The 23,776-nt window shown below is 44.3% G+C and overlaps 1 protein-coding gene across 1 annotated transcript in view; it reads left to right on the top strand.

Moving 5' to 3' along the window:
* Positions 1-23,776, top strand: part of PXDC1 (PX domain containing 1) — a 35,979-nt gene that overhangs the window by 5,265 nt on the left and 6,938 nt on the right. The window contains exons 2-4 of the mRNA XM_082234678.1: positions 15,829-15,920; positions 17,676-17,793; positions 22,925-23,036. Of these exons, the coding sequence (XP_082090804.1) occupies positions 15,829-15,920; positions 17,676-17,793; positions 22,925-23,036 (322 nt within the window). The remainder of the gene's footprint in view (positions 1-15,828; positions 15,921-17,675; positions 17,794-22,924; positions 23,037-23,776) is intronic.

The raw sequence follows: 23,776 nt of genomic DNA, 5'->3' as shown, positions 1-23,776 counted from the left end.
TCCCATAAGCAGTGTTTGACATTGGCCGGGCGCATTTTGCACCTGTCTTTCGACCGCTTGCGACCAAGTGAAGATGCCTCAGTGCCAGGGTGGCGTCTGACATCTCCACCATCTGGAGGTGCATGTCTGGGGATCATTGGATCTGGACTGTTTCCACACACTAATACCCCACCCTTAGAATCCTGTCCGTTATATTTTATATGCACAGTCAGAATGAATTTCTGGAGCCAACATGCTTTTTCTGAGCATCCTGAGCAGGAGCAGTTATCCTTAATAGGTTGGAATTGGCCAGAATGTATGTGGACTGTTCCTGGATCATGGGACTCTTCTTCTTTAAGTTCTCAAAGCTCTGAACCTAGCTCAAGGTTGCCATCTGAACTAGTTCAATTGAGACTCAATCACAGTCAGTCCAGCATTCAAAAAAGAAGATTTTAGAGCCGCCTTGCCCCAAAAGGGCAACTAGGCATTCTGTTTTGGTTACCGCAGCCTTGGTTTAAGGAGCCATTTGGCACCTAGCTTATATATCTGAGTTCCTAACATGGGTGGCGCTGTGAGTTAAACCACAGAGCCTAGGGCTTCCCGATCAGAAGGTCTGCGGTTCGAATCCCCATGACAGGGCGAGCTCCCATTGCTCGGTCCCTGCTCCTGCCAACCTAGCAGTTCGAAAGCACGTCAAAGTGCAAGTAGATAAATAGGGACCGCTCTGGCGGGAAGGTAAACGGCATTTCCGTGCACTGCTCTGGTTTGCCAGAAGTGGTTTAGTCATGCTGGCCACATGACCCAGAAGCTGTACGCCAGTTCCCTCGGCAAATAAAGAGAGATGAGCGCCGCAACCCCAGAGTCGGCCACGACTGGACCTAATGTTCAGGGGTCCCTTTACCCTTTACCTTGAACACTGCCCATAAGCCTCTAGCAAAGCCTGCTGCGCAGCACTGATTTGAGGCCAAGCTACATATTTTTAGACACTTACCTGGAAACAACCCTCAGATGGCTTTACGCTCACATTCTAGGCCAGAGATGGGGCACTTGTGCCCTTCCAGGTGTTGCTGGACTCCAGCTCCCATCAGCCGCAGTTAACATGGCCATTGGTTGGGGATTGATGGGAGCTGTGGTCCAGCAGCATTGGGAGTTCACCTGTGTGCAAATCCATTTGATTAAATTCCATCATAACTCGCAAGCATATGATCCCAGGCAGCCCGCGATCGCTCTCAGCTCCCCATGTTCCTGGAAGTCACCTTGCGCCTAGGCCACTGGGTGCAGCAAAGAGCCTTGTGCCTCGAATAATCAATATAGAGAAATCGAGGGGTGTACATGGATGCGTGAAGTGGCTGGCCCGGGTCACCCAGCCATAGGTGGCTGACCAGCCTGCTGAGAAATTCTTCAGCCAGCCTTTCTGTTCCTTTTCAGTTCATGGGCCACAGAAGCTGTGGCATGCTCTGTCAGCGCCAGGCTCTATTGCCTTCAGCTAACTTCCCCATCTTCCCCTAGGTCTTTAAACTAGCCAAGTTTCTTCACTCTCTGCCTCTAATGGAATCCTCCCCTAACCACCGCTACTGCTCCCACCCCCTCAAGTATTTGGACTATTTCATTCTGCTCTGCTTCTGCCACTTCAATCTTCACTGCATTGTTTTTGGGCTGTTGTTTCCTTTTGTGATCTTGGAAATGTGAAGTTGTTTCCACATTGGTTTGTGCTTTGCTGGCAGCGGGAGAGAGGAATTTGGCTGAGACTCACTGTCCTGAAGCGCCCCCTGCAGACAGCTCTGGAGCACTGCTGCTGAAACCTGGAGACGAACCCAATCGGGTTTGTTTTTCTAAAATACTTTGCAAGCATTCTTGCTGTTCTGCCATTTGCACATCAGATTGTGGGTGTGTATTTGGTCTCCTTGGGGGGGGGGAGTCTTATTTGCTAGCTTCCCAGTGAATTGCATGTGACCTCATACCATGTACTACCATCGAATAGTGCCGTAGGTCTATTCATTTTGTGTTTAAAGGCCCCAGATTCAATCTCCAGGTACAGCTCAGAAAATATTCCTGTCTGATATACCCAAGACAGCTGCTGCTAGTAAGTATGGATCTGTGTTTCTAACGTGAGGCACAGAGAACAGACGAAGTGACCGTTTATTTTGGGATTCCTGTTGATAAGGCGAAATGAAGGTGTCAGGAGTTACAGCAAACTTTAAAGAATACCATCCATTTGCATAGCCCCTTGCTAGTAGCAATTTGTTCAATAAAGTATGCACAAAAAGCTATCTATTCCTTGGGTTTATATAGCTTGTTTTATATCCTCTCTCAAATGTTAATGAAAATTTGCAGGGCAAGAAGTTGTATGGCTAACAGGCAAACATTCAAATCCTTATGGGTTAACTTACAGCAAATGAATACGTTTGATATCTTTCCACATGGCCACCACCCAAAACTTCACTAACACTCTGATACTGTGTACACAATATCTCTTGTTAATATCTTTTAGTGGGCTAATTTATTGTACACTGCTTTTTCTTTTCTTTTCTGCCTGGGAACATAAAACCTCTTGGGTGACTTTTACCTCCTGAGACTGACCCAGATGTATATCACTATTTAATATATGTGATTCAAACATGGTTGTTATATACAGGGTGTTTCATGTTTCTTTCTTTCTTTGGCTTGATCCTCAGCAATTGTTCACTTACAAAGATTTTGCATTTGGACAAAGGGCCCTTGGATAAAAAGAATTATTGGAGGTGCACTATTATTGTGAACTAGCAAAATGCTGCCCATTATTCTCAGTGGAAGAATCCAGAAATTCATTCCGAGTGTGCAGATAAATTATAACTGATAGACATCTACAGGATGGGGTATTAGTGTGTGGAAATAGTCCAGATCCAATGACCCCCAGATGGTGGAGATGTCAGGCTCCATCCTGGCACCCAAGCAGCTTCACTTGGTCCCCAGCGGTTGATATCCAGGTGCAAAATGCTCCTGGCTAATTTCGAACACTGGGAATGGAGCAATGTTAGGCAGACCACTTAAAGAGAGCTGGTGGGTTGTACAACTTGGTAGGAATCAAATCATGCAGGCCTTTTTAAAGAAGTTCTTTGTTTTCTATAGCAGCCTTATTTTGTTCAGTATTACATTTATATCCCACCTGTCCTCTGAGGACCGCAAGGTGACGTACATCGTTCTCTTCCTCAACAACCACTTTGTGAGGTACATTGGGCTGAGACTTTCAACCATACAGTGGAACCTTGGTTTTCGAACGTAATCCATTCCGGAAGACCATTCGACTTCCGAAATGTTCAAAAACTGAAAACTCAATACAGAAGCCTCAATACAATAGGGAAATTCAAAACGGAAGCTGTGTAGCATGTTCGGCTTCTGAAAAGCGTTCAAAAACCAAAGCAGTTACTTCTGGGTTTTTGGCATTCAAAAGCCAAAACGTTCGACTTCCGAGATGCTTGAAAACCGAGGTTCCACTGTATTAGTAAAATATAGTGCGTTAGAACACTGTGACACCAGATGGTGCTATAGAACTCTATGAATTTTTCCATTGTGAGGTTTAAATGGGGTTCTTCAGAGATTTTTTTAATATAGTAGTAGTAGTAATAATAATAAGAAGTTGTTTTATTTATACCCCACCCTCCCCCGCCAAGTATAAAACACCAAGTATAAAAACAATTGATTAAAATACAACATAAAAACAAGATTAAAATATAACATTAAAATGCAGCCTCATTTCAGTAGAAACTCAAATAAAAAACTTTTTTGGGATGAAAACATAAAATCTTCACCAAGGCTGTGTAGATGCAGCCAGAGATTGTGAATGGCCCAGGGCTGAGCAGGGATTTCAACCCTGGTTTCCAAACTAGTTGGTTCAAAACAGGATGTTTAGATAGTATTAAATAAGTTGTGGTGTTTGGACTCTAAGGCACATTTGGATCAGATTTTCCTCTTCAAAGAATTCTGGGCACTCTTAATTTGTTAAGGGTTGTTGGGAGTTTTAGCTCTGTGAGTGGTAAACTGTATTGTCCAGAATTATTTGAGGGAAAGGGTGTGTTTTGAATGTGCTTTAAAGGTATAGTGTCTACGCAGCCTAGGTGCTCAAAAGTACAACTCCACTACCCTGGAATTTGAATTGCCACAGCAGTTAAGGAGTCAACACTACAGAGTACTACAGTGTTTTCCTGGATAGTTGAAGTTAGAGCTGCCATACGTCCAGATTTTCCCGGACAATACCTGGATTTCAAAGGTGGAATTGATGGCCGAGGGGAATTTCTGAAAGGCGGTCCTGGAACTTAGACAAGTCAATTGAAACATCATGTATTTTGGGCGTTCTTGTAAAAGAAAAAAAAAGCGCTCAACAATTTTGGGCTCTTCCATAGTGGTGAAGAACATTTGTACATACAGTGGTACCTTGGGTTACATACACTTGAGGTTACATACGCTTCAGGTTACAGACTCCACTAACCCAGAAATATTACCTCAGGTTAAGAACTTTGCTTCAGGATGAGAACAGAAATTGTGTTCCGGTGGCACAGCAGCAGCAGGAGGCCCCATGAGCTAAAGTGGTGCTTCAGGTTAAGAACAGTTTCAGGTTAAGAACGGACCTCTGGAACGAATTAAGTACTTAACCCAAGGTACCACTGTATGCATTAGGCATGTACGCTGGTCTACAGGTTTCTCCTTGTTTCCTGGCAGTGTGTAACTTTGTTGAAGCAAACCAAGCATTTCCAAAGGCAGCGGCTGCAGTTGCTATGCTGTGGCAGTAAAGATAGCTTCACAATTGATGCCCCACATCAGTTGTGGCACATTTTATTGTCGGCAGTGTCAACAGTGCATTAACGGAGCCTGCTCAGAATCTTTGTCTGGCAAACAAAGGCTCTGACTCTTTAATTATCTAGCTGAAAGTAAGTTTTTGGCTGCCTCATTCTCCTTTGCAAGGAGCTGTTGTTTTTAATATGGCATGGGCTGTACACCCTGGCAGTGCAGCTTGCCGAAAAAGGAGCCAGTTTGTATCTTTTGTTATGAATTGCTTGCTTTTAAGTGCCCTGGTAAAAAGATCTTAATGATGTGCTGCCAATCATTTTGAATTTACAGTGGTACCTCGGGTTAAGAACTTAATTCGTACCGGAGGTCCGTTGCTAACCTGAAACCGTTCTTAACCTGAGGTATCACTTTAGCTAATGGGGCCTCCCGCTGCCACCGCACAATTTCTGTTCTCATCCTGAAGCAAAGTTCTTAACCCGAGGTACTATTTCTGGGTTAGCAGAGTCTGTAACCTGAAGCGTCTGTAATCTAAAGCATCTGTAACCCAAGGTACCACTGTACTGGGAACAAGACAATAGGTTTTTTAGCTGATATATGCTGTCACAGGGTTACTTGAATACATTGACTTTGTAACTAAGCCAGGCTTGCAAAACAAAGTCACACAGGTTACTAGTCTTCCTCCTCCTTTTTTTAAAAGCTAGCTGTGTGCCCACTACAGTGGTACCTCGGGTTACAGACACTTCAGGTTCAGGTTACAGACTCTGCTAACCCAGAAATAGTACCTCAGGTTAAGAACTTCGCTTCAGGATGAGAACAGAAATTGCATGGTGGCAGCGCGGCGGCAGCAGGAGGCCCCATTAGCTAAAGTGGCACCTCAGGTTAAGAACGGTTTCAGGTTAAGAACGGACCTCCGGAACAAATTAAGTTCTTAACCCGAGGTACCACTGTATATGCTAGGCTTGAGTTTGCTGAAATGGAAAAAAGAGAGAACAAATATTTAGAAAGCTTCACTGCAGAGTAACCTGGATACAATCTTTACTCATATTACGAGTCTGAGCTAAGCTATCAAAATCTACAATATTTGCTGTGATGTGCAGTTTTTTTTGTGACCTCCTGAATTCTGCTCCAAATTTTGATGAAATTCAACTCCCAAAGATACAGCGGCATCAGGACTTGGCAATCCTAGAGAGAGAGAAGGAAGTTATCTGTCTCCAGAGTGAAATATTCCTCTCCCCTGTCGCATCCAGGGCTCCCCTAGATGACCTGTTTATGGGGCAGTAAATCCAGATTTGTTTGCACAAAGCTTACTTACTGGTTGGACTGTGTCCAATCTTTTTTGAGCATTTGCTCTGATTTGTTCGCAGGGAGGTGATAGGATAGTGAGCATTCATCCTGAACCCATTCTGATTTGTTTGTGTGGTTGGTTATACACCTTCCTATTAAGCAATTGTTTAGTCCGTCCCTTTCACTGTGTTCCCCCATCACTTTCCTTACTGTAAAAAGTCTGTTGTTGTTTTTTAAAGGGAATTTGTTGCACCAGGGCAACAGAACACTATCATCCACTTTAATGCTGCAAACCTAAATTTCCAATATGCACTTGAATCCATCCTGCAAAACACCAACAGTCTAGAGGTGACCTTAGAGCAGTGTTAGAACCTCAGGTATATCAGCTAGGTGCCAAATGCCACCTTTAACCTAGGTTATGGTCACCACAAATTTTATTCACCAGGGGGTTGGACTAAATGACCCTCAGGGTCCCTTCTATGATTCTGTGAGCTCACATACTGTACTTTCCCATGTATAACACGCCCCCCTTATATAGGACGCACCCTATTTTGGGGGACTCCAAATTAAGAAAATGGCCCAGAGTTGTTGAACTTTTTGGGGAGTAAAGGTAAAGGGGCCCCTGACCATTAGGTCCAGTCGTGACCGACTCTGGGGTTGCAGCGCTCATCTCGCTTTATTGGCCGAGGGAGCCAGCGTACAGCTTCCGGATCATGTGGCCAGCATGACTAAGCCGCTTCTGGCGTACCAGAGCAGTGCACAGAAATGCGTTTACCTTCCCGTACCTTATCTACTTGCACTTCGATGTGCTTTCGAACTGCTTGGTTGGCAGGAGCAGGGACCAAGCAACGGGAGCTCACCCCGTCGCGGGGATCCGAACCGCCGACCTTCTGATTGGCAAGTCCTAGGCTCTGTGGTTTAACCCACAGCGCCACTTTTGGGGAGAGGATGGCTCAAAGTTGTGCAGATTTTTTGGGGAGGATGACCCAAAGTTTGAGCTTTTTGGGGGGATGAACCAGAGGATTGACCAGAGTTGTTGAGCTAACCCATCACTAACCCGACAGTTACAATTGCTAGCGTGGTTTGCTAACAATCACTCACATTTGCAAAATGAGTCTGCCCGATCGCCAACAGCGGAAGGAAATCGCAAGCCCCATTGCTGCAGTGGCTGCAAATCCACAACAGCCCTTGTCACAGCAACCAATCACGCATCCATTTAATGCAGCATCAGCCAATACAAAGCAGCCTTTGACTCAGCCAACAATCACACACCAAATCGCCAATGACAATCTGCAGCTTGCAGCTGCAACCGATCATCGGTCACCCCTACCCACTACCCGTGTATAAGAGGAGCAGTGTAGAAGACGCCCCCAGTTTTGGGAGATTATTTTACAGTAAAAGAAACCTCGTCTTATACATGGAAAACTGCAGTACATTGCTTGACTGTAGCTTGCTTCTTACAGCAGTTCACTTGTCCCAATATGCAAGAAGCAGAAACACACACAGAGGAAATGGAAATGCATTAACCATGGACTAAGGTAGAGGTCTTTAAACTGTGGTTGCCAACCTGCTGCCCAGAAGTCTCCACGTAGTTGCAATTGGACCTCTCCAGAACCAAATGCGCCTGGCTAGTTTCAAACACTGCATTAGAGATCCCTTCATCCACTTAGGGCAACCATGATTTTCCATGGTTAGGATTGCTCTCTTAGTATATAACTTTGCCCCAGCAAAGCGGAGTTGGAAGGGGACATAGTATGAGATTACAGTTGATGGAGGACGTGTAAATTTAGCACTTCCCTTTCTGTACACTGGACTGTTAACTTGGTGAGAAGTCATCTGACTTTCCAGTGAGTGCAGATAATACAGAAGTGGAGGAATTCTGCCCTCAATCTCCTGCTAGAACAAACTACTGCTGTTTTTAGAATTTGGGTCCAAACACACACCCATAAAATGCAGCAGTTGAGCATCAAACTCCATTTGTGAATATTCATTCCTCATCTCTTGATGGATCCGAATTAGAACTTAAACAAATATTCAGATCCCATTTATATAATGACCAACTGCTACAAATTTCCACTTGTGCATTCCAGTCAGGCAATGTAGAATGCTGTGCTTTATTCAGAATTCATTTCTTTGCTATTCCGTCACTCAAAATTAATTCAGTGAGCTGACACTGTGTCAACATACTCAGTTTCCTCTATGGAAATGACTCTTCCAATTAGAAGAGTTTTGGCACTCACCAAGGAGACAGAAGAAAGCCAGTGAAATTCTGGGTTTATGAAGTCCATGGTTAAATTGGCACGTGACCATTAAAACAATCTTACTGTCTGGACCAATGCTTCCTCCATCAAATTACCCTACCCATTAAGTCTCAGCCTTGACAGAAAATGTCCTAGTGTCTTTGACAGTGATGAGAAGTGGCTGCTATCGAAGTATGCAATTGCTGAGATACTTGGTTTGTAGAAATGCACCCTGAAATGGCTCTTTACAGAACTCCTACTGTGTGCAGTGCTTAAATATAAACATGCATTCACATTGTATATATGGTAGTGAATCTGCAGGCCTTGCCTGTCTCCTGCAGCAAGATCTCATGTGTTCCCATGCACAGAATACAAGTATCTACTTTTGTTTTCCAGTTCATAGCAGGATCCTGTAAGGTTCTGTGTGAACAATGTACCTGTTCCATGCATGCAGGATGCCTAGCGCATGCAAAAGATGGTCATTGGATCTGGGCAAAGGGGGCACATCTTACCTGATTTTAACCTTGCCGAAGAGAAGCACAGCTATCTCTCCACAGCAAAGCTTTCTTCGTGCCTTACCTCTCCCCCAGCAGCAGATCTACCCCCCTTTCAGTTAGCTGTTGCTGGTGCTTGCAGAACATCCCACTATAACAGGGCTGAAGAATCTCGAGTCCATGAACCAATGCTGACTTACCAGACTATTTCCCCAAACTCTGCCCACCAGCTGATGGGTGAGAGCTGGGCAGGGTTTTATCCTGTTGGGAACAGGATCACATAGCCTAGGGTTTATTCTTCATCCATCAGCTAATGAGTGACAGTTAAAGATCAGAGTGAGATTGGCACAAGATTGGGGCCTTAAAGCAGGGGAGACCTGCAAAGGCTTTTGCAGGTTTCTTTCTTCTTTCCTTCGAAGTTCTTGGTCTCAGGGACTTCAATGGGGAAGAGGGAGGAGACTTGCAAAAGCCTTTCAGAGACCCATCTCACTGCAGTCTTAAAAGGAATGTGAGATGAACCCTGGTAGATCACATATAAGGTCCATCTAGTTCAGCAGTCCATTCTCATGTCATCCGACCAGATACCTATGGGATACCTTCAAGCTGGACCTGTTTGCAACAGTGCTCTCCACTTGTGATGGCCAGCAATTTATATTCAGAGGCATACAGGGGAGGAGGAGCATAGACATTGTGCCTAGTGGCTACTGGTAGCCTTATCCTCCATGAATTTACCTAATCTTCTTTTAAAGCCATCTTGACCATTCTAAGCTGTGGCACCCTTTTCCTAATTTCATTTTGGTCATGTGAATGCTTGATCGCAGCTCAAGACTACAGACTTCACAGGTTTCCAGCTCTCTGTATATTTAAGCTAGGCAACAGGGCATGTGAAAAGCAATTGGAAACTCTGTATATGTCTGTACATGTGCACACATGTGTTGGACATGGGTGGCACTGTGGTCTAAACCACTGAGCCTCTTGGGCTTGCCATTCGGAAGGTTGGCGGTTCGAATCTCTGCAACGGGGTGAGCTCCCGTTGCTCTGTCCCAGCTCCTGCCCACCTAGCAGTTTGAAAGCATGTCAAAGTGCAAGTAGATAAATAGTGGGAAGGTAAACACCGTTTCCGTGCACTGCTCTGGTTCGCCAGAAGCGGCTTAGTCATGCTGGCCACATGACCTGGAAGCTGTACGCTGCTCCCTCGGCCAAAAAAAGGGAGATGAGTGCCGCAACCCCAGAGTTGGTCACAACTAGACCTAATGGTCAGGGGTCCCCTTTACCTTGGCAAGTAGGAGACTCCCATGGACTGCAAGAAGATCAAACCTCTCCATTCTGAAGGAAATCAGCCCTGAGTGCTTACTGGAAGGACAGATCCTGAAGCTGAGGCTCCAATACTTTGGCCACCTCATGAGAAGAGAAGACTCCCTGGAAAAGACCCTGATGTTGGGAAAGATGGAGGGCACAAGGAGAAGGGGACGACAGAGGATGAGATGGTTGGACAGTGTTCTCGGAGCTACCAGCATGAGTTTAACCAAACTGTGGGAGGCAGTGAAAGACAGGAGTGCCTGGCGTGCTCTGGTCCATGGGGTCACGAAGAGTCGGACACGACTAAATGACTAAACAACAATAACCTTGCAAGTATATAAATGATCATAGCAAAAATGATATGGGAACCTATATAATCCAGAGGGCTCTGTATCATGCAGTTCTCTAAATATGCTGCAGAACTATGGAATTTGGTGGGATTCTGCATTTTCAGAATCTCACCTTCAAAAGAGCAAGTTTTTTTTTGCGTTACGGTTCTGGAGATTAGCTTGGAAGTATGTGGGCACCATCTTGTGAAAGCCCAGAAGAGAGACGTGAAGCTGATGTGGTGATTCTCATGATTACGGGATGACTTGGCACCTCAGGATATTTGACTAAGCGCGATGACGTTAAACATAGTTCCTCACACTTCTGAAATTATATGTAACAGGAGGCGGCTATGAGGTATGGAAGAAGTTTCAAAGACGGCTGTTAACTGTAATTTCAAATGACAGCTGTAAATGCTGTAATCTTCTTTCAGACAAAATGCCCACAGAGAACAACACAAATCTCTTCTTGCTCTTTCAGCAAGTTTTACCCACATAACAATGAAGTTGGGTAACATTTCTCATGTTTGACAGTTTGGAGACGGATACTCATATATGTCAAAGCAGTTTTATTCTTTCCTAGCTATCTGACCAAAGGGTGGCTAATTTTAGGTACTTAATATAAGAAGAGCTCGGGGGTTTGTTTGTTTTTTGCTCACAGGCTTGGAAGATTGTTTCTCTTGGAAGATGGTTTCTACTAGGGAGTAAACTTGGAAACAAATTTCAGCGATTTGCTTGTAAAGATGCCCAAGATGACACTGTATAATTTTGTAACTGTATGAACGCTACAGCTATCATTTCCCCCCTGAGGTTCATCATTGTATGGTCTGGTCTAGGGGGTGAGGACCCTCCATTCCACAGGCCTCATTTGACCTGTGCAGCCATTTCTACCAAACTCTGTCCACCTGCCAATTGTATGATGTCATTTGATGTCACCAGTCAAGAAGGAGTGTTGCAAACAAATACACTTGCCACATTCTTTTCAAGAGGATTTGCTCACTGCTGCCATCAGCTTCACTGATGGTGATGTGTGTGCACTGTAATCCTAAATAGGTTTACTCAGATGTAAGCCCCTTTGAGCTCAGTGAAACTCACTCCTTGATAGATGAGCTCAGGACTGCATTCTTAACTTGATTTGAGCAGTTATTCCCTCTTCCTATAGTGCTTGGGAGCTGTAGTTCTGGGGTTGAGAGGAACTCTCAACAGGCAGTTCTTTGCATCTCACCCGAATTTCATCTAGAATTTGGCAAAGTGCAAATAGGTGGTCATATAAGACCTTTGTTCATAGTACTAGCAGGAGTGCCCAGCGCCATGGGAGTAGCCAAGGGGGAGCAGGGGGCAGCCCCCCCCCAGATCAAGTAAAACAATAGAAATACATAACTAACTGACCAATGACATCGGTTCTACCCCCACCCAAAAAAATCCTGGCTATGCCCATGCAAATGCTGCCTGAGATTTCTTAGAAACCAACAAACATTGTGGTGAAAAATAATAATGAATAGTATAATTTGTGAGTTTGGATCCATCATGTCCAAAATTGGAAGAAGTCATACCAAAGTCACATTTTGGTCTGCCACCTTGATTCAAAATGCCGTGCGGTATCTAAATGAAGACACAGTCTCTCCCACTTCTGGCAACCCGCTTGCTGAGTTTGTGATGATGTCTCGAGAGGCACCTGAATGCATAGAGAACAGACGGACAGGCAAGCCATTTTCTAAAATGTATTGTGGATTAAGGGGCTGCAGTGGCTCTGAGCCAAAGTCTGTATAACTGAGTGTCCTCCTCCAATCCAACAACCCATAGTTCACAGCTTGGAGATTATAGCAATCTAGAAGCAGTCAGAATGAGTATACCATGATAGCAGTGCAGGCAGATCAAGGCAAAGCTCTAATGAGACACACTTCATTGACCCCACCCAGATATCTGAGCAAGCACGTAACTATGGCAGAGGCCAACCTGCGGCCCCACCCTTCCAAAACGCTTCCACATTCAGTTAATCTAACCTAAGGGAAAATTCTTTCCAAACATGCTGCTAACATTTGTTAGGACATGCTTGTAGTTGAATTGCAGTTGCTTCTGTTCAACAAACCCTGGAAATTTCTGAGTAGCGGACACATTTTATTTATTTATTTAAAAGCCTTCAGCAGAACTTCCGGAGCTGTTTCCAAAGATAATAGAAATTTCATTTTAAAAAAGCAACAAAACCGAACCCAGACATATTAAAAACCAAAAATATGCCCCCCCCAAAAAAAAGATGAGGAAAGAAAAAATGCCTTTGACTGGTGCTGAAAATAGAACAGTGTTGGTACTAGGTGGGCCACTCTGAGGAGGTTCCAAAAATAGGGTGCCACCACTGAAAAGGCTTTTTCTCTTTCCCTCAACAGCCTCCCTCAATGGTCAGAAAGGCTGGAGAAGATGCTGTTAAGGAGCCCTCACTGGAAGGGGCTTTTGCATTCAAAAGGGACCATTGGGATAGCCTATTCAGCACATGTGCCTTGCGGTCTAGATACAGCTAGGACTGCCGGAATCTTAGGCAAGTCAAACTCAACAACTTTGGGGTTTGTCTAAAGAAAGTGCAACAACAACAACAACAACAACAACAACTTATTATTTCTACCCCACCCCCCGCCACTCTGGGTAGCTTTCAACAAAACATTAAAAACAGAATAAAACTTCAAACATTAAAAACTTCCCTAAACAGGCCTACCTTCAGATGTATTCTAAAAGTCAGATAGTTGTTTATTTCCTTGACATCTGATGGGTGCCACCACCGAGAAGGCCCTCTGCCTGGTTCCCTGTAACCTCACTTCTTGCAGTGAGGGAACCGCCAGAAGGCCCTTGGCACTGGACCTCGGTGTCTGGGCTGAGCGATGGGGGTGGAGACGCTCCTTCAGGTATACTGGGCTGTGGCCGTTTAGGGCTTTAAAGGTCAGACCAACACTTTGAATTGTGCTCGGAAACGTACTGGGAGCCAATGTAGGTCTTTCAAGACTGGGGTTATTTGGTCAGAGGCAGTGAAAAACAACTTTCGGTTTTTACTTTTTGAAATATGGCAACCCTAGATACAGCGCAATTGAGGGTGGTATATTGTGAACTGCACTGTATTTCCCACCTGTGGCCTTTGGAGTGGAAAAGATAATTTTTAGCACTTACTGGCTCTATTTCATTAATGGAAAAAAGTTTCTATAGGTGGTTTTGAGGTCACCATGTAGGGAATTCTTGAAACTGCACTTGTGCCAGGTGGCAGTCTGATTATAAATAGGCAGCTTTCACTTAGAGACAACTTTGCTGCTTATTAGTGAAAAAGAAATGTGAGTTATAACCTTGGCATATTACCCTCCCCTTCTTTTCCTTCAGGCTCTGTTTACTTGTTCCCTGCACCATCAACTAGACTGCAATTTCCTTGGGGCAGAGATCTGTACTCCTTTCTTGCTCATTTACTTCCTAAACATCTGCATCACTTTTCAGTCAAAAGTTCTCATGCTGGTTTGCATTAAATGCTAAATAAATTTTAGTAAAAAGATGGTTTTGCCAAATGATCTCAGGATGCTTGCATATTATATAGTTGCTTTTCCTTTATGAGGTAATCCTAGGTTATATGTGGCGTTATGCTGCTCTCTGCTGCATGTCTTGGAAATTGCTGTGGAATTGACATTTTCAATCTGTCTCTCCATATAGCAGTGCTTGGATGCATTGCACATGCGACTGTCACAGCACTTCCTAAAATTTATTTTGCGTTTTGATTCCTGAGCTTCTCCTCTGCCTTTAAGCCAGCTTTGCTTTTCATTAAATACAATAAATGCATACCAGATCATAAGACAAGATACATAATTAGATAATAGGAACAGATACCTTTTTTAAAGACCATTTCTCAGCATCACACACTAAAGTGATGAAGAGACAGAACTCAGGACAGACTATGGAGATAGAATCAGGCTTGACTCTCAACGATTTGATATTACATGGCTGGGACAACAAGAGTAGAGAACAGGCTTAAACCTATCCCAGTATCATCCCTGGGACTCTCTCTCATTTTCATACTAATGAGTGGTGTTCATTCATTCCTATGACTTAAAATAAAACACATTCAGAGGTACTGTGACCTTCACACAGATGCCTCTCCCTTATGGTAGATGTATTGCCAGTTCATGGTAACATAAACCAGTAATTAAAACATACACACGGAAACACACACATTTAAAAGAAGGCAATAACAATCTGATATATGCTCAGTGAAATTGGTTAACACTAAGTCTTAATTTATGGGATGCAGGTGGTGCTGTGGGTTAAACCACAGAGCCTAGGACTTGCCGATCAGAAGGTCGGTAGTTCGAATCCCCGCAACGGGGTGAGCTCCCGTTGCTCGGTCCCTGCTCCTGCCAACCTAGCAGTTCGAAAGCACGTCAAAGTGCAAGTAGATAAATAGGTACCACTCTTGCGGGAAGGTAAACGGTGTTTCCGTGCGCTGCTCTGGTCCACCAGAAGCGGCTTAGTCATGCTGGCCACATGACCTGGAAGCTGTACCAATAAAGCGAGATGAGCACCGCAACCCCAGAGTTGGCCACGACTGGACCTAATGGTTAGGGGTTCCTTTACCTGTAGCCTTTTAAATCTTAATTTGCCTCTAGAAGTTCCAGAACAATTGGCATTTATGAGTTTCCATGGAGGCGGCTGTTCCCTAGAGTCAGAGTTGTGACCCAGGATGGAAACATGGGGCAGGGAAATCGTAAAGGTCAACCAAGGGTTGGGAGCAGCTGTGGCTCAGTGGTAGGGCATCTGCCTTGTGTGAAACAGGTCCCTAGCTCAATCCCAACATCTTGAGGTAGAGCTGCGAATGTCCTCCATCTGAAACCCCACAGAACCACCACCAATCAGGGTAGACAATGTCTGGCTAGATGGACCAATGGCTGCCTCAGTAGAAGGCAGCTTCCTATGTTCTTAGCATCAGTGTGTGCCACGTCTAGGAAATAAGAGGAGGCCTTCTCAGTGGTGACCTTGCCATTGTGGAACTGTATGGACACTCTACAAAGCTAAAATTTAGATTAATTTTAGAAACCCTTTACACCTGAGGTATTTGAACCTCCCTTGTGCTGCTTTCTGAGTGTTCTGCTAATGATAGATGGAGCATCCATAATGCAATCTAGATTGCCATAAGGCCTAATATATATCTTTTTAGACTGCCATTTTGGTAATGATGTATGGGGGGGCAGGCTTAGATAATCTAGCAAAGGGCTGAGGAATATGCATCATAGCCTTCTAATAAAACCAGCTGTCTAATCAATTTTTAGCCATGTTGAAGTCCTCAGGCTAGGATAGGTTCAGCATTAAATGCATACCTGAATGCATATAACTGAAGAAAATGAAAAGATGGTTCCTCTATACGATGCTGTGTGTTTGGTCTCTCCACACCCCACATTCCTTACAGATCTTCTTTGTTTCCAGGACTAATCACCATTAAGGAGTCTCACGACATAGAAGCCAGGCTTAATGAAGTAGAGAAGCTCCTTAAGAATATTATAAACATGCCTTGGAAGGTAAGTGGAGCAGATGCGAACTTACTGATGAAAACCTGGGCTACCACCTTATAGGTTGTGGTTTTAACAGCTGTGATAAACTAGGTCTGTATTCTCAACTTCCCCATGGGTCATTTCCCTTGTTTTGGTCTCTGGGCTTTCTGCTAAATAAATCCCTCATTCCATTCAGTTGCATCCATTCTTGGAATTTATGGAAATCTGTAGAAGGTAATAGGCGAATAGCATTTTTCCATGTGAAACTCAATCCGTTGGGCAGCCTGCACTGGGGAAGGGCTGTAGCCTAATGGTAGCGCCATCTGCTTTGCATGCAGAAGGTTCCCAGTTCAATCCCCGGTCTCTCCAGGTAGGGCTGAAACCCTAGAAAACCACTGCCAGCAGATGCAGACCACCGTGAACTTGGTGGACCAGTGGTCTGATTCAGTCCAACACTGAATCAAACAGCCACTGCAATGATTGCCCATTGAAATCACTACCATTGCAATTTGAGAGAAACACTTGGACGTTGCTTGCTTAACGCTAGTGGTTGTTATGTGTGCATACTGTGTGGGAGAGTTGATTCCACCTTTTCATCACCACTAAGAAATGCAGAAACAAATCCGCCAAGCAAATGCTGAGAAACGTCGTAGATCTACAGCTGACATGGAAGCAGGGCTGTTGTGAGAATGGGGCCGATCTTCCCCTCCCTCTTTGTAAAAGGATTGACCCAACAGGAGTGACAGGGTGTATCCAGTGTGGTGCATAGCTCATGGGGGATGTAGGCTGGGTACCATTTATCCTGCCTCCAGTGCTCTCGCCGCAGTAGTGTTGGAAGACGCAAACTCATGACAGTAGCCACAATCCGCATCTATCCTGGAGCTTCTTGGGGAAAACTGCTGTTGGATGTGTTTTCTCTCAAATCAGCTTCCATCCATTTTGAAAACTTTCTAAAGCTGGGCACGGTATGGAGAAAAGTGGATAGCAGAAAGTTTTTCTCCCTCTCTCATGACACCAGAACCCATGGACAACCCATAGGACTGAATTTTGGAAGATCTAGGACAGGCATAGGCAAACTCGGCCCTCCAGTTTTTTGGGGACTACAACTCCCATCATCCCTGACCACTGGTCCTGTTGGGATGATGGGAGTTGTAGTCCCAAAACATCTGGAGGGCCGGGTTTGCCTATGCCTGATCTAGGACCAGGGGACTTGGTCCCATAGGAGGCAGTTAAGGCCACCAACTTGGATTAAAAGTGGGTTAGACATGGAGGATAAAGTTACGGATGCCTACCAACCACTGTCAGAGGCAGTGATGCTTCTGAATATCAGTTGCTGGAAACTATGGGGTAAGGGGGGGGGAGAATGCTTTTGTGTTCATGTTCTGCTCCACGGTGTCCCACAAACATCTAGTTGGGCACTGTGAGAACAGGATGCTAATCTCGATGTACCATTGATGTGACCCAGCAGGTTTTTCTTCTATTCTTCTCTCTAGGGGCAGCAAAGAAGTAGGTGGCAAGCCCAGAGGGGATCCTGGACCCTTCATCTGTGTGTTGCCTTTGTAGTTAAAACCAGATCCCACTCTTTCACTTCCTATATTATTGGGGCAATTCCATGTTTAAACACACATGGATGTCATTATTGTGTCTTGTTGACCCTGCTTAGAATGTGCTCCTTCAGTAAATAAAGGCAACCATGAAAATGAACTCTCAGATGAGATTTCCTTCCGTTCCTGAGCTCTTGTAATTACCGGTATATTTTTCTTTTTTATCCTTTTTCTCCAGTACTCCAGATCAGAAGTCGTCCTCACCTTCTTCGAAAGATCTCCTTTAGATCAGGTGTTAAAAAACGACAATGTCCATAAAATTCAACCAAGCTTTCAAAGTCCAGTTAAAATATCAGGTAAGAGTTATCAACTTGCTTTAGCGACAGTAGTTAATATTACTGTTTTACCCATCTTCATCCATATGGTTCAAAAGAGAGTCACTTTCACTCTATCCTCCCCCCTTTCCTAAGGCTTCTCAAAGGATTTTACTCCAAAAATGAGAATTACTTCATTGTTTCCCCATGCCTTCTAATTTTCTTTGAAACTGGATGCTACTGGAGACATGGTAATTGACAAGATGATCTGGGCTGCTGTGATAATTCTTAAGTAACCTCTGCAGGAGCTATTATCTAAAGTGGTTAGGGGGTGTAATCTAGTTTTTGTGTGTACTGATCTTGGATAATACTGTTCAGGACAGTCGCACAGGGAGCTGAACACATGTTGGAGTAACAGCAGTTCCTCCCACCACTGTAAAATGCTTCCGAATGTTGTTAGATGCTTCCAAGGTCCCTTTCAAAAATAACCAATGTGGCATCCTCCAGACTTTGTTGGACTCCAGATTGCAACAGGCCCAGCCAGCGAGGCAGGAAGGGTGGGAGTTGTAGTCCAACAACATCTGGATGGAACCACATTGCCTACACCAGCTTTCTATAATGGCTGTGTTTGGACATCATACTAAAGACTCCCTGGGGCAGCTCAGTTGACAAAGCATGAGACTCTTCATCACTGGGTCATGGAATTGAGCCCCGCATTGGGCAAAAGATTCCTGCATTACAGGGGGCGTGGATTAGATGACTCTAGTGGTCCTTTCAAACCCTCCAGTTCTCTGATTCTAAAGCACAATGTAAAGCTTTGTTTGATTCAGTCTTATACGTTTTAGCTCACTGAAGCAAAAATCATATAAAGAAGCAATGATTCTTCAACAACAGCTTCGTTGGACTGGTCATGTTGTGCGGATGCCTGATTATCGTCTTCTAAAGCAACTACTCTATTCCAAGCTTAAAAATGGAAAGCGTAATGCTTTCAACAAAAGAGGTTTAAAGCCTCTCTCAAGGCAAATCTAAAAAAAAATGTAGTATAAACATCGACAACTGGGAAGCACTGGCCTGCGAGCGCTCCAGTTGGAGAACATCCTTTACAAAGGTGTCATGGGCTTTGAAGATGCTCAATCTCAGCACAAAAAGGAGGAATGTGCTAAGAGGAAGGCACGCTTGGCAAATCCACACCATGATCAACTCCCGCCCGGAAACCAATGTCCCCGCTGTGGAAGGACGTGTGGGTCCAGAATTGGCCTCCACAGTCACTGATGGACTCATTATTAAAACCGTGCTTATGGAAGATAATTTTACTTGGCTACGAGTGATCGCCAAAGAAGAAGAAAAAGCAGGTGGGAGGACTTTGGTAATCTTTCATAATATGGCGCCATTTGTGAGCCCATAATTTGGCACCCCAAATGGATATTCTCTATCATGTATCTTCTCAGTTTTGCACCCCCTCGGCTCAGCAACCTGTCCAGGAGAACTGCCCTCCATCAGGTGCTGAGTCCTATTGTGTCAGGGGCTGGCTGGATGAGGAAGAGTGGTGAGAGCTGTCTCTCCAAGAGGGCACAGAAGACAACAACTTAGAAACAACTTAGATCCCGGATCCTGATGGTGGGACACAGAAAAGCAGTCTGCAGAAGAGATGAGCTGGGAGATGCTAGAAGCAGGGGGTTTGAGCGATCCGGAATTGGCCTCCACAGTCAAGAAGAAGAAGAAGAGGAAGAGGAAGAGGAAGAGGAAGAAGAAGAAGAAGAAGAGCAGCTAACTGAATCAAAAAACCATTTAAAGAAGGACTTGGAAAGAGGCAGAGGGAGCAGAGGTCCACTTCAGGCAGGAGAGAGGGAGATAGGATCTGTATATTCCCTCTCCTTTCCTTTGAAAGTTGACGTCCCATTCAGAAAGGCTGTGACTCACTGGTGAAGCAACTGTGGTTCGATCTCTGGCATCTTCAGATGGGGGGGCACCCCTACCAGAGACCCTTGAGAGCAGCTGTCATTCAGTGTAGACAACACTGAGCTAGACGCACGGATGACTCAGTGTAAGGCAGCTTCCTATGTTCCTAGAATCTTGCAGGGTAGAATTATCCAGTGTTTTTGCTAACTGCTAAGGTAGTATTTAACCTTGGAAGAGAAAAGCTGTAGTCTCAAGGATGCAAGAAAAAAAAGCTAATGCTATTCTAGGCTGCATCAACAGAAGTCTAGTGTCACGATCAAGGAAAGCAATAATCCCACTCTATTCTGCCTTGGTCAGACCACCCTTGGAATACTGTGTGCTGTTCTGGGAGGCACAGTTTAAGAAGGATGTTGACAAGCTGCAATATGTGCAGAGGAGGGCAACCAAGATGATCAAGGGTCTGGAAGCCAAGCCTGATGAGGAACGGTTGGGTATGTTTAGCCTGGATAAGAATCATAGAATTTTAGAGTTGAAAGGGGCCACAATGCTCATCTGATCCAACCCCCTACAGTGCAGGAATCTTTTGCCCAATGTGGAGCTCGAACCCACAATCCTGATATTAAGTGTCTCATGCTCTGTTGACTGGGTGATCCACAGGGAATGAGAGGAGATATGATGTTGTTGTTTAGTCATTTAGTCGTGTCCGACTCTTCGTGACCCCATGGACCAGAGCACGCCAGGCACTCCTGTCTTCCACTGCCTCCCGCAGTTTGGTCAGACTCATGCTGGTAGCTTCGAGAACACTGTCCAACTATCTTGTCCTCTGTCGTCCCCTTCTCCTTGTGCCCTCCATCTTTCCCAACATCAGGGTCTTTTCCAGGGAGTCTTCTCTTCTCATGAGGTGGCCAAAGTACTGGAGCCTCAGCTTCAGGATCTGTCCTTCCAGGGAGCACTCAGGGCTGATTTCCTTCAGAATGGATAGGTTTGATCTTCTTGCAGTCCATGGGACTCTCCAGCGCCATAATTCAAAAGCATCAATTCTTTGGCGATCAGCCTTCTTTATGGTCCAGCTCTCACTTCCATACATCACTACTGGGAAAACCATAGCTTTTACTATACAGACCTTTGTTGGCAAGGAGATATGATAGCCATCTTCAGATATCTAAGGGCTGTCATGGGGAAGATGGGGCAAGCTTGCCCTGCTCTGGAGGGTAGGGTCCAAGCCAATGGATTCAAATTGCAAGAAAGGCGATTTCAAGCTGTTTGACAGCGGAATGTGTTCTCTCATAAGGTGGTGGACTCTCCTTCCTTGAAGGTTTCTAAGCGGAGTTTGGATGGCCAGCATGGTGCGCTTTGGTTGAGATTCCTGCATTGCAGGGTGTTAGAATGGATGATGCTCAGGGTCACTTCTAATTCTACAATTCTATCATTCTGTGTGGGGAGAAAAGCAAAGCAAAATAATATTCTGGTCATATTTCACATTGGATCTGCTGCGGTTTTGTTTGTTGGCCATTTGTTATCATCCAAAGAAGATTGGAAAGGGGAAAGGGAGGACATATTTTGTATTCAATAAAGAAAAGCCTGTTCCCAAAACAGTCTCTCTCCAGATTAAAGAGGAAGGAAAGCATACCAGATGGTAAGAGGCTTGAGTCTGGAGTTTACGTCTCAGTCTGCAGTACAATCCTTTGTTGCAGAAGATGAGTCATACTTTAAGTGCACTTCCTGATGGGTTAGGAGAAGGAGGGCAGCAGAGACAGGGAACTGATAGAAAACTTAACAATAAATGTGCTTTTACTAAGCTCAGAATAGGCAGAAGAATCATCCTTCTGCTCAAGTGTTGTGTCTGAGTGAAGATAATGAGAATATGCTTAAAACCAAAAATAACAGACGGTTTAGTTTCATCTTGCACAGCCAGGTTAGTGCGACAAAGTGAGCAAAATCTTTTAGGGGTTCCCGGAATAAAGTTTCTGGCTTTAAAATCCTGTACCTAATTAGAGAATTTCTCCATTATTTTTGCACAAAACACTGGCGTGTAAGGTACAAGAGCCCTTTCATTCTCTCTCCTCCCCCCTCTCTTTTCCTCCCATTGAAAATCTGTTACCAAAGGCTGTCATTTCTTGGCAAAATTCAGTTCAAGACAAACAGAATTGCAGCCTCCCACGCTAATTGGATACTGAGAAGTTTACAATCCCCATCATAATGGTTTCTGTCACAGTTGAGGAATCAAAGGTCAAATGTTTCTTGTTATGCATATGTGTCCCACTTCCAAGTGGGGAGCTATTCCAAGGCTACTATGCTCATGCAGGAGTCAGTTTGTTTGGAAGAAGGTCACTGGCATTATTTACACACATTATATAGAATCGTAGGATGGTAGAGTTGGAAGGGAACCCAAAGATCATCTAGTCCAACCCCCAGCAATGCAGGAATATGCAGCTGTCCCTTACGGGGATCAAACTTGCAACCTTGGCATTATCAGCACCATGCTCTAACCAACTAAGCTATCCAGGCTGACCCAAAGAAGAATGAAATGCCACATATAGCCAGCAGGAGTCAGTGTTCTCATGTAGTCGCCCATCCAACCTTTTGCCCTTGTTGATTCTGCTTAGCAAATAAAGCACTTTTGGGTCGCTGCCACCAGAGCTGTATGTGGAAATAAGTGAAAGGTTCACAACATTAACGCTTCAATAGATCCCACTTATCAATTCAATTTCTCGGGGTGGGGTGGGAGGGTGGCACTGTACCCTAAAATATGCTTTCAGCTCTCCAAGTTCAGTTTTGGGTGTCTGATTGGGCATGTCCCATGATTCAGTTTGGCCCAATTGGTAATTTTAGACCATGGGCTTAAAGGATCTTATTGGGAGGTAGGGTTATTTAAATACCAATTGCTTCACTTATTTTAACTGTGGTCATACACCCCCTCAATTTTTTCCCTTGCAGACTCTTCAAGGATGTTTACATCACTGACATCTTACAGCTAGAAAGACCATAAGACGCTTTCAGTCTGAGAACAATTGGAATTTGCTAGTGATTTCTAAAGAGGCTGTTTATCCAAGAGATGGCCCATAAATTTCCTTTCGCTAAGGCTTAATCCATAAAGCAGAGATGCTTACAGTAAATTTGTATCGGTGTGTTCCTTTGTGGGGGGAAATATTTATGTCTCCTTTTCCTCAAATAATGTTTGATTTGTGATCTCATTTGTTAGGTAGGCACACGTTTCTTTCTGGGATTAGTCCTCATATATTGATGTTTCCCCTTTTTCTTTCTTCTTCCATAGAAATCATGCGATCTAATGGGTTTTGTTTAGCCAACACTGAAACAATAGTCATTGATCACAGTATACCAAATGGGAAAGAAAAGCACTTAGATGTCGATTCAGCAGAACATTTGTAAGTATACATGGTATTTGAATGAATATTTCCACCCGTAAACATAAATGCCCATTCTCAACATCATTTTGTGTCATCCCAGGGTTGATCAAGAACCAAAATGTTAGACGAAGCTGTTTGATGAAATATATCGCCTCTTTTCCATGCCCCACCCCAAACAGGATCTAAGTTTGGGGTGAGAGTTAACCGTGGACCAATGCCTCCCATACTACCAAGAGCAGCATAATCTGGAAGAAAAGTAGACTGGAGATACAAGTCTGAGAACTAATATTGAGGTGGAAGATGACAGGGAGGGAACAATATTAGGGCTAGACGATATATCGTCCAAAACTCATTTGAAGTCCCTATTGTGATAGCGGTTTCATAAATTTTGACCTGCCCATATATTGCGAATCATGATGTGTGTGTCTGTGTGCTATGCAAAAATCACAAGGTGGGAAAAACTCCATTCTTATTTCAGACATTGTGATATATTGGCAGTGCTTTTTCCCCCACGGGGTATGCAAGGGTACACAGTACTGGCACCTCTTTTTTGTTGTTGCTAAAAAGTGTGGGACTTACTGTAACAACTTCATGGTGAGTTCCGGCACCTATTTTTCTAGGAAAAAAGCACTGTACATCAGTATATAGCAATGTTTAGCTGATGATATAACACAATCTTGAAAACCAGCTCCATCCTTATTTCAGACATTGTGATATATCAGTATATCGTGATGTTTAGCTGGCGATATAGCACCATG

The sequence above is a fragment of the Podarcis vaucheri genome (assembly GCF_965113315.1).
Source record: "Podarcis vaucheri genome assembly, chromosome: 8".
Taxonomy (NCBI): domain Eukaryota; kingdom Metazoa; phylum Chordata; class Lepidosauria; order Squamata; family Lacertidae; genus Podarcis; species Podarcis vaucheri.
The sequence above is the reverse complement of the archived record's forward strand: the minus strand, read 5'-3'. Positions and strand labels throughout refer to the sequence as shown.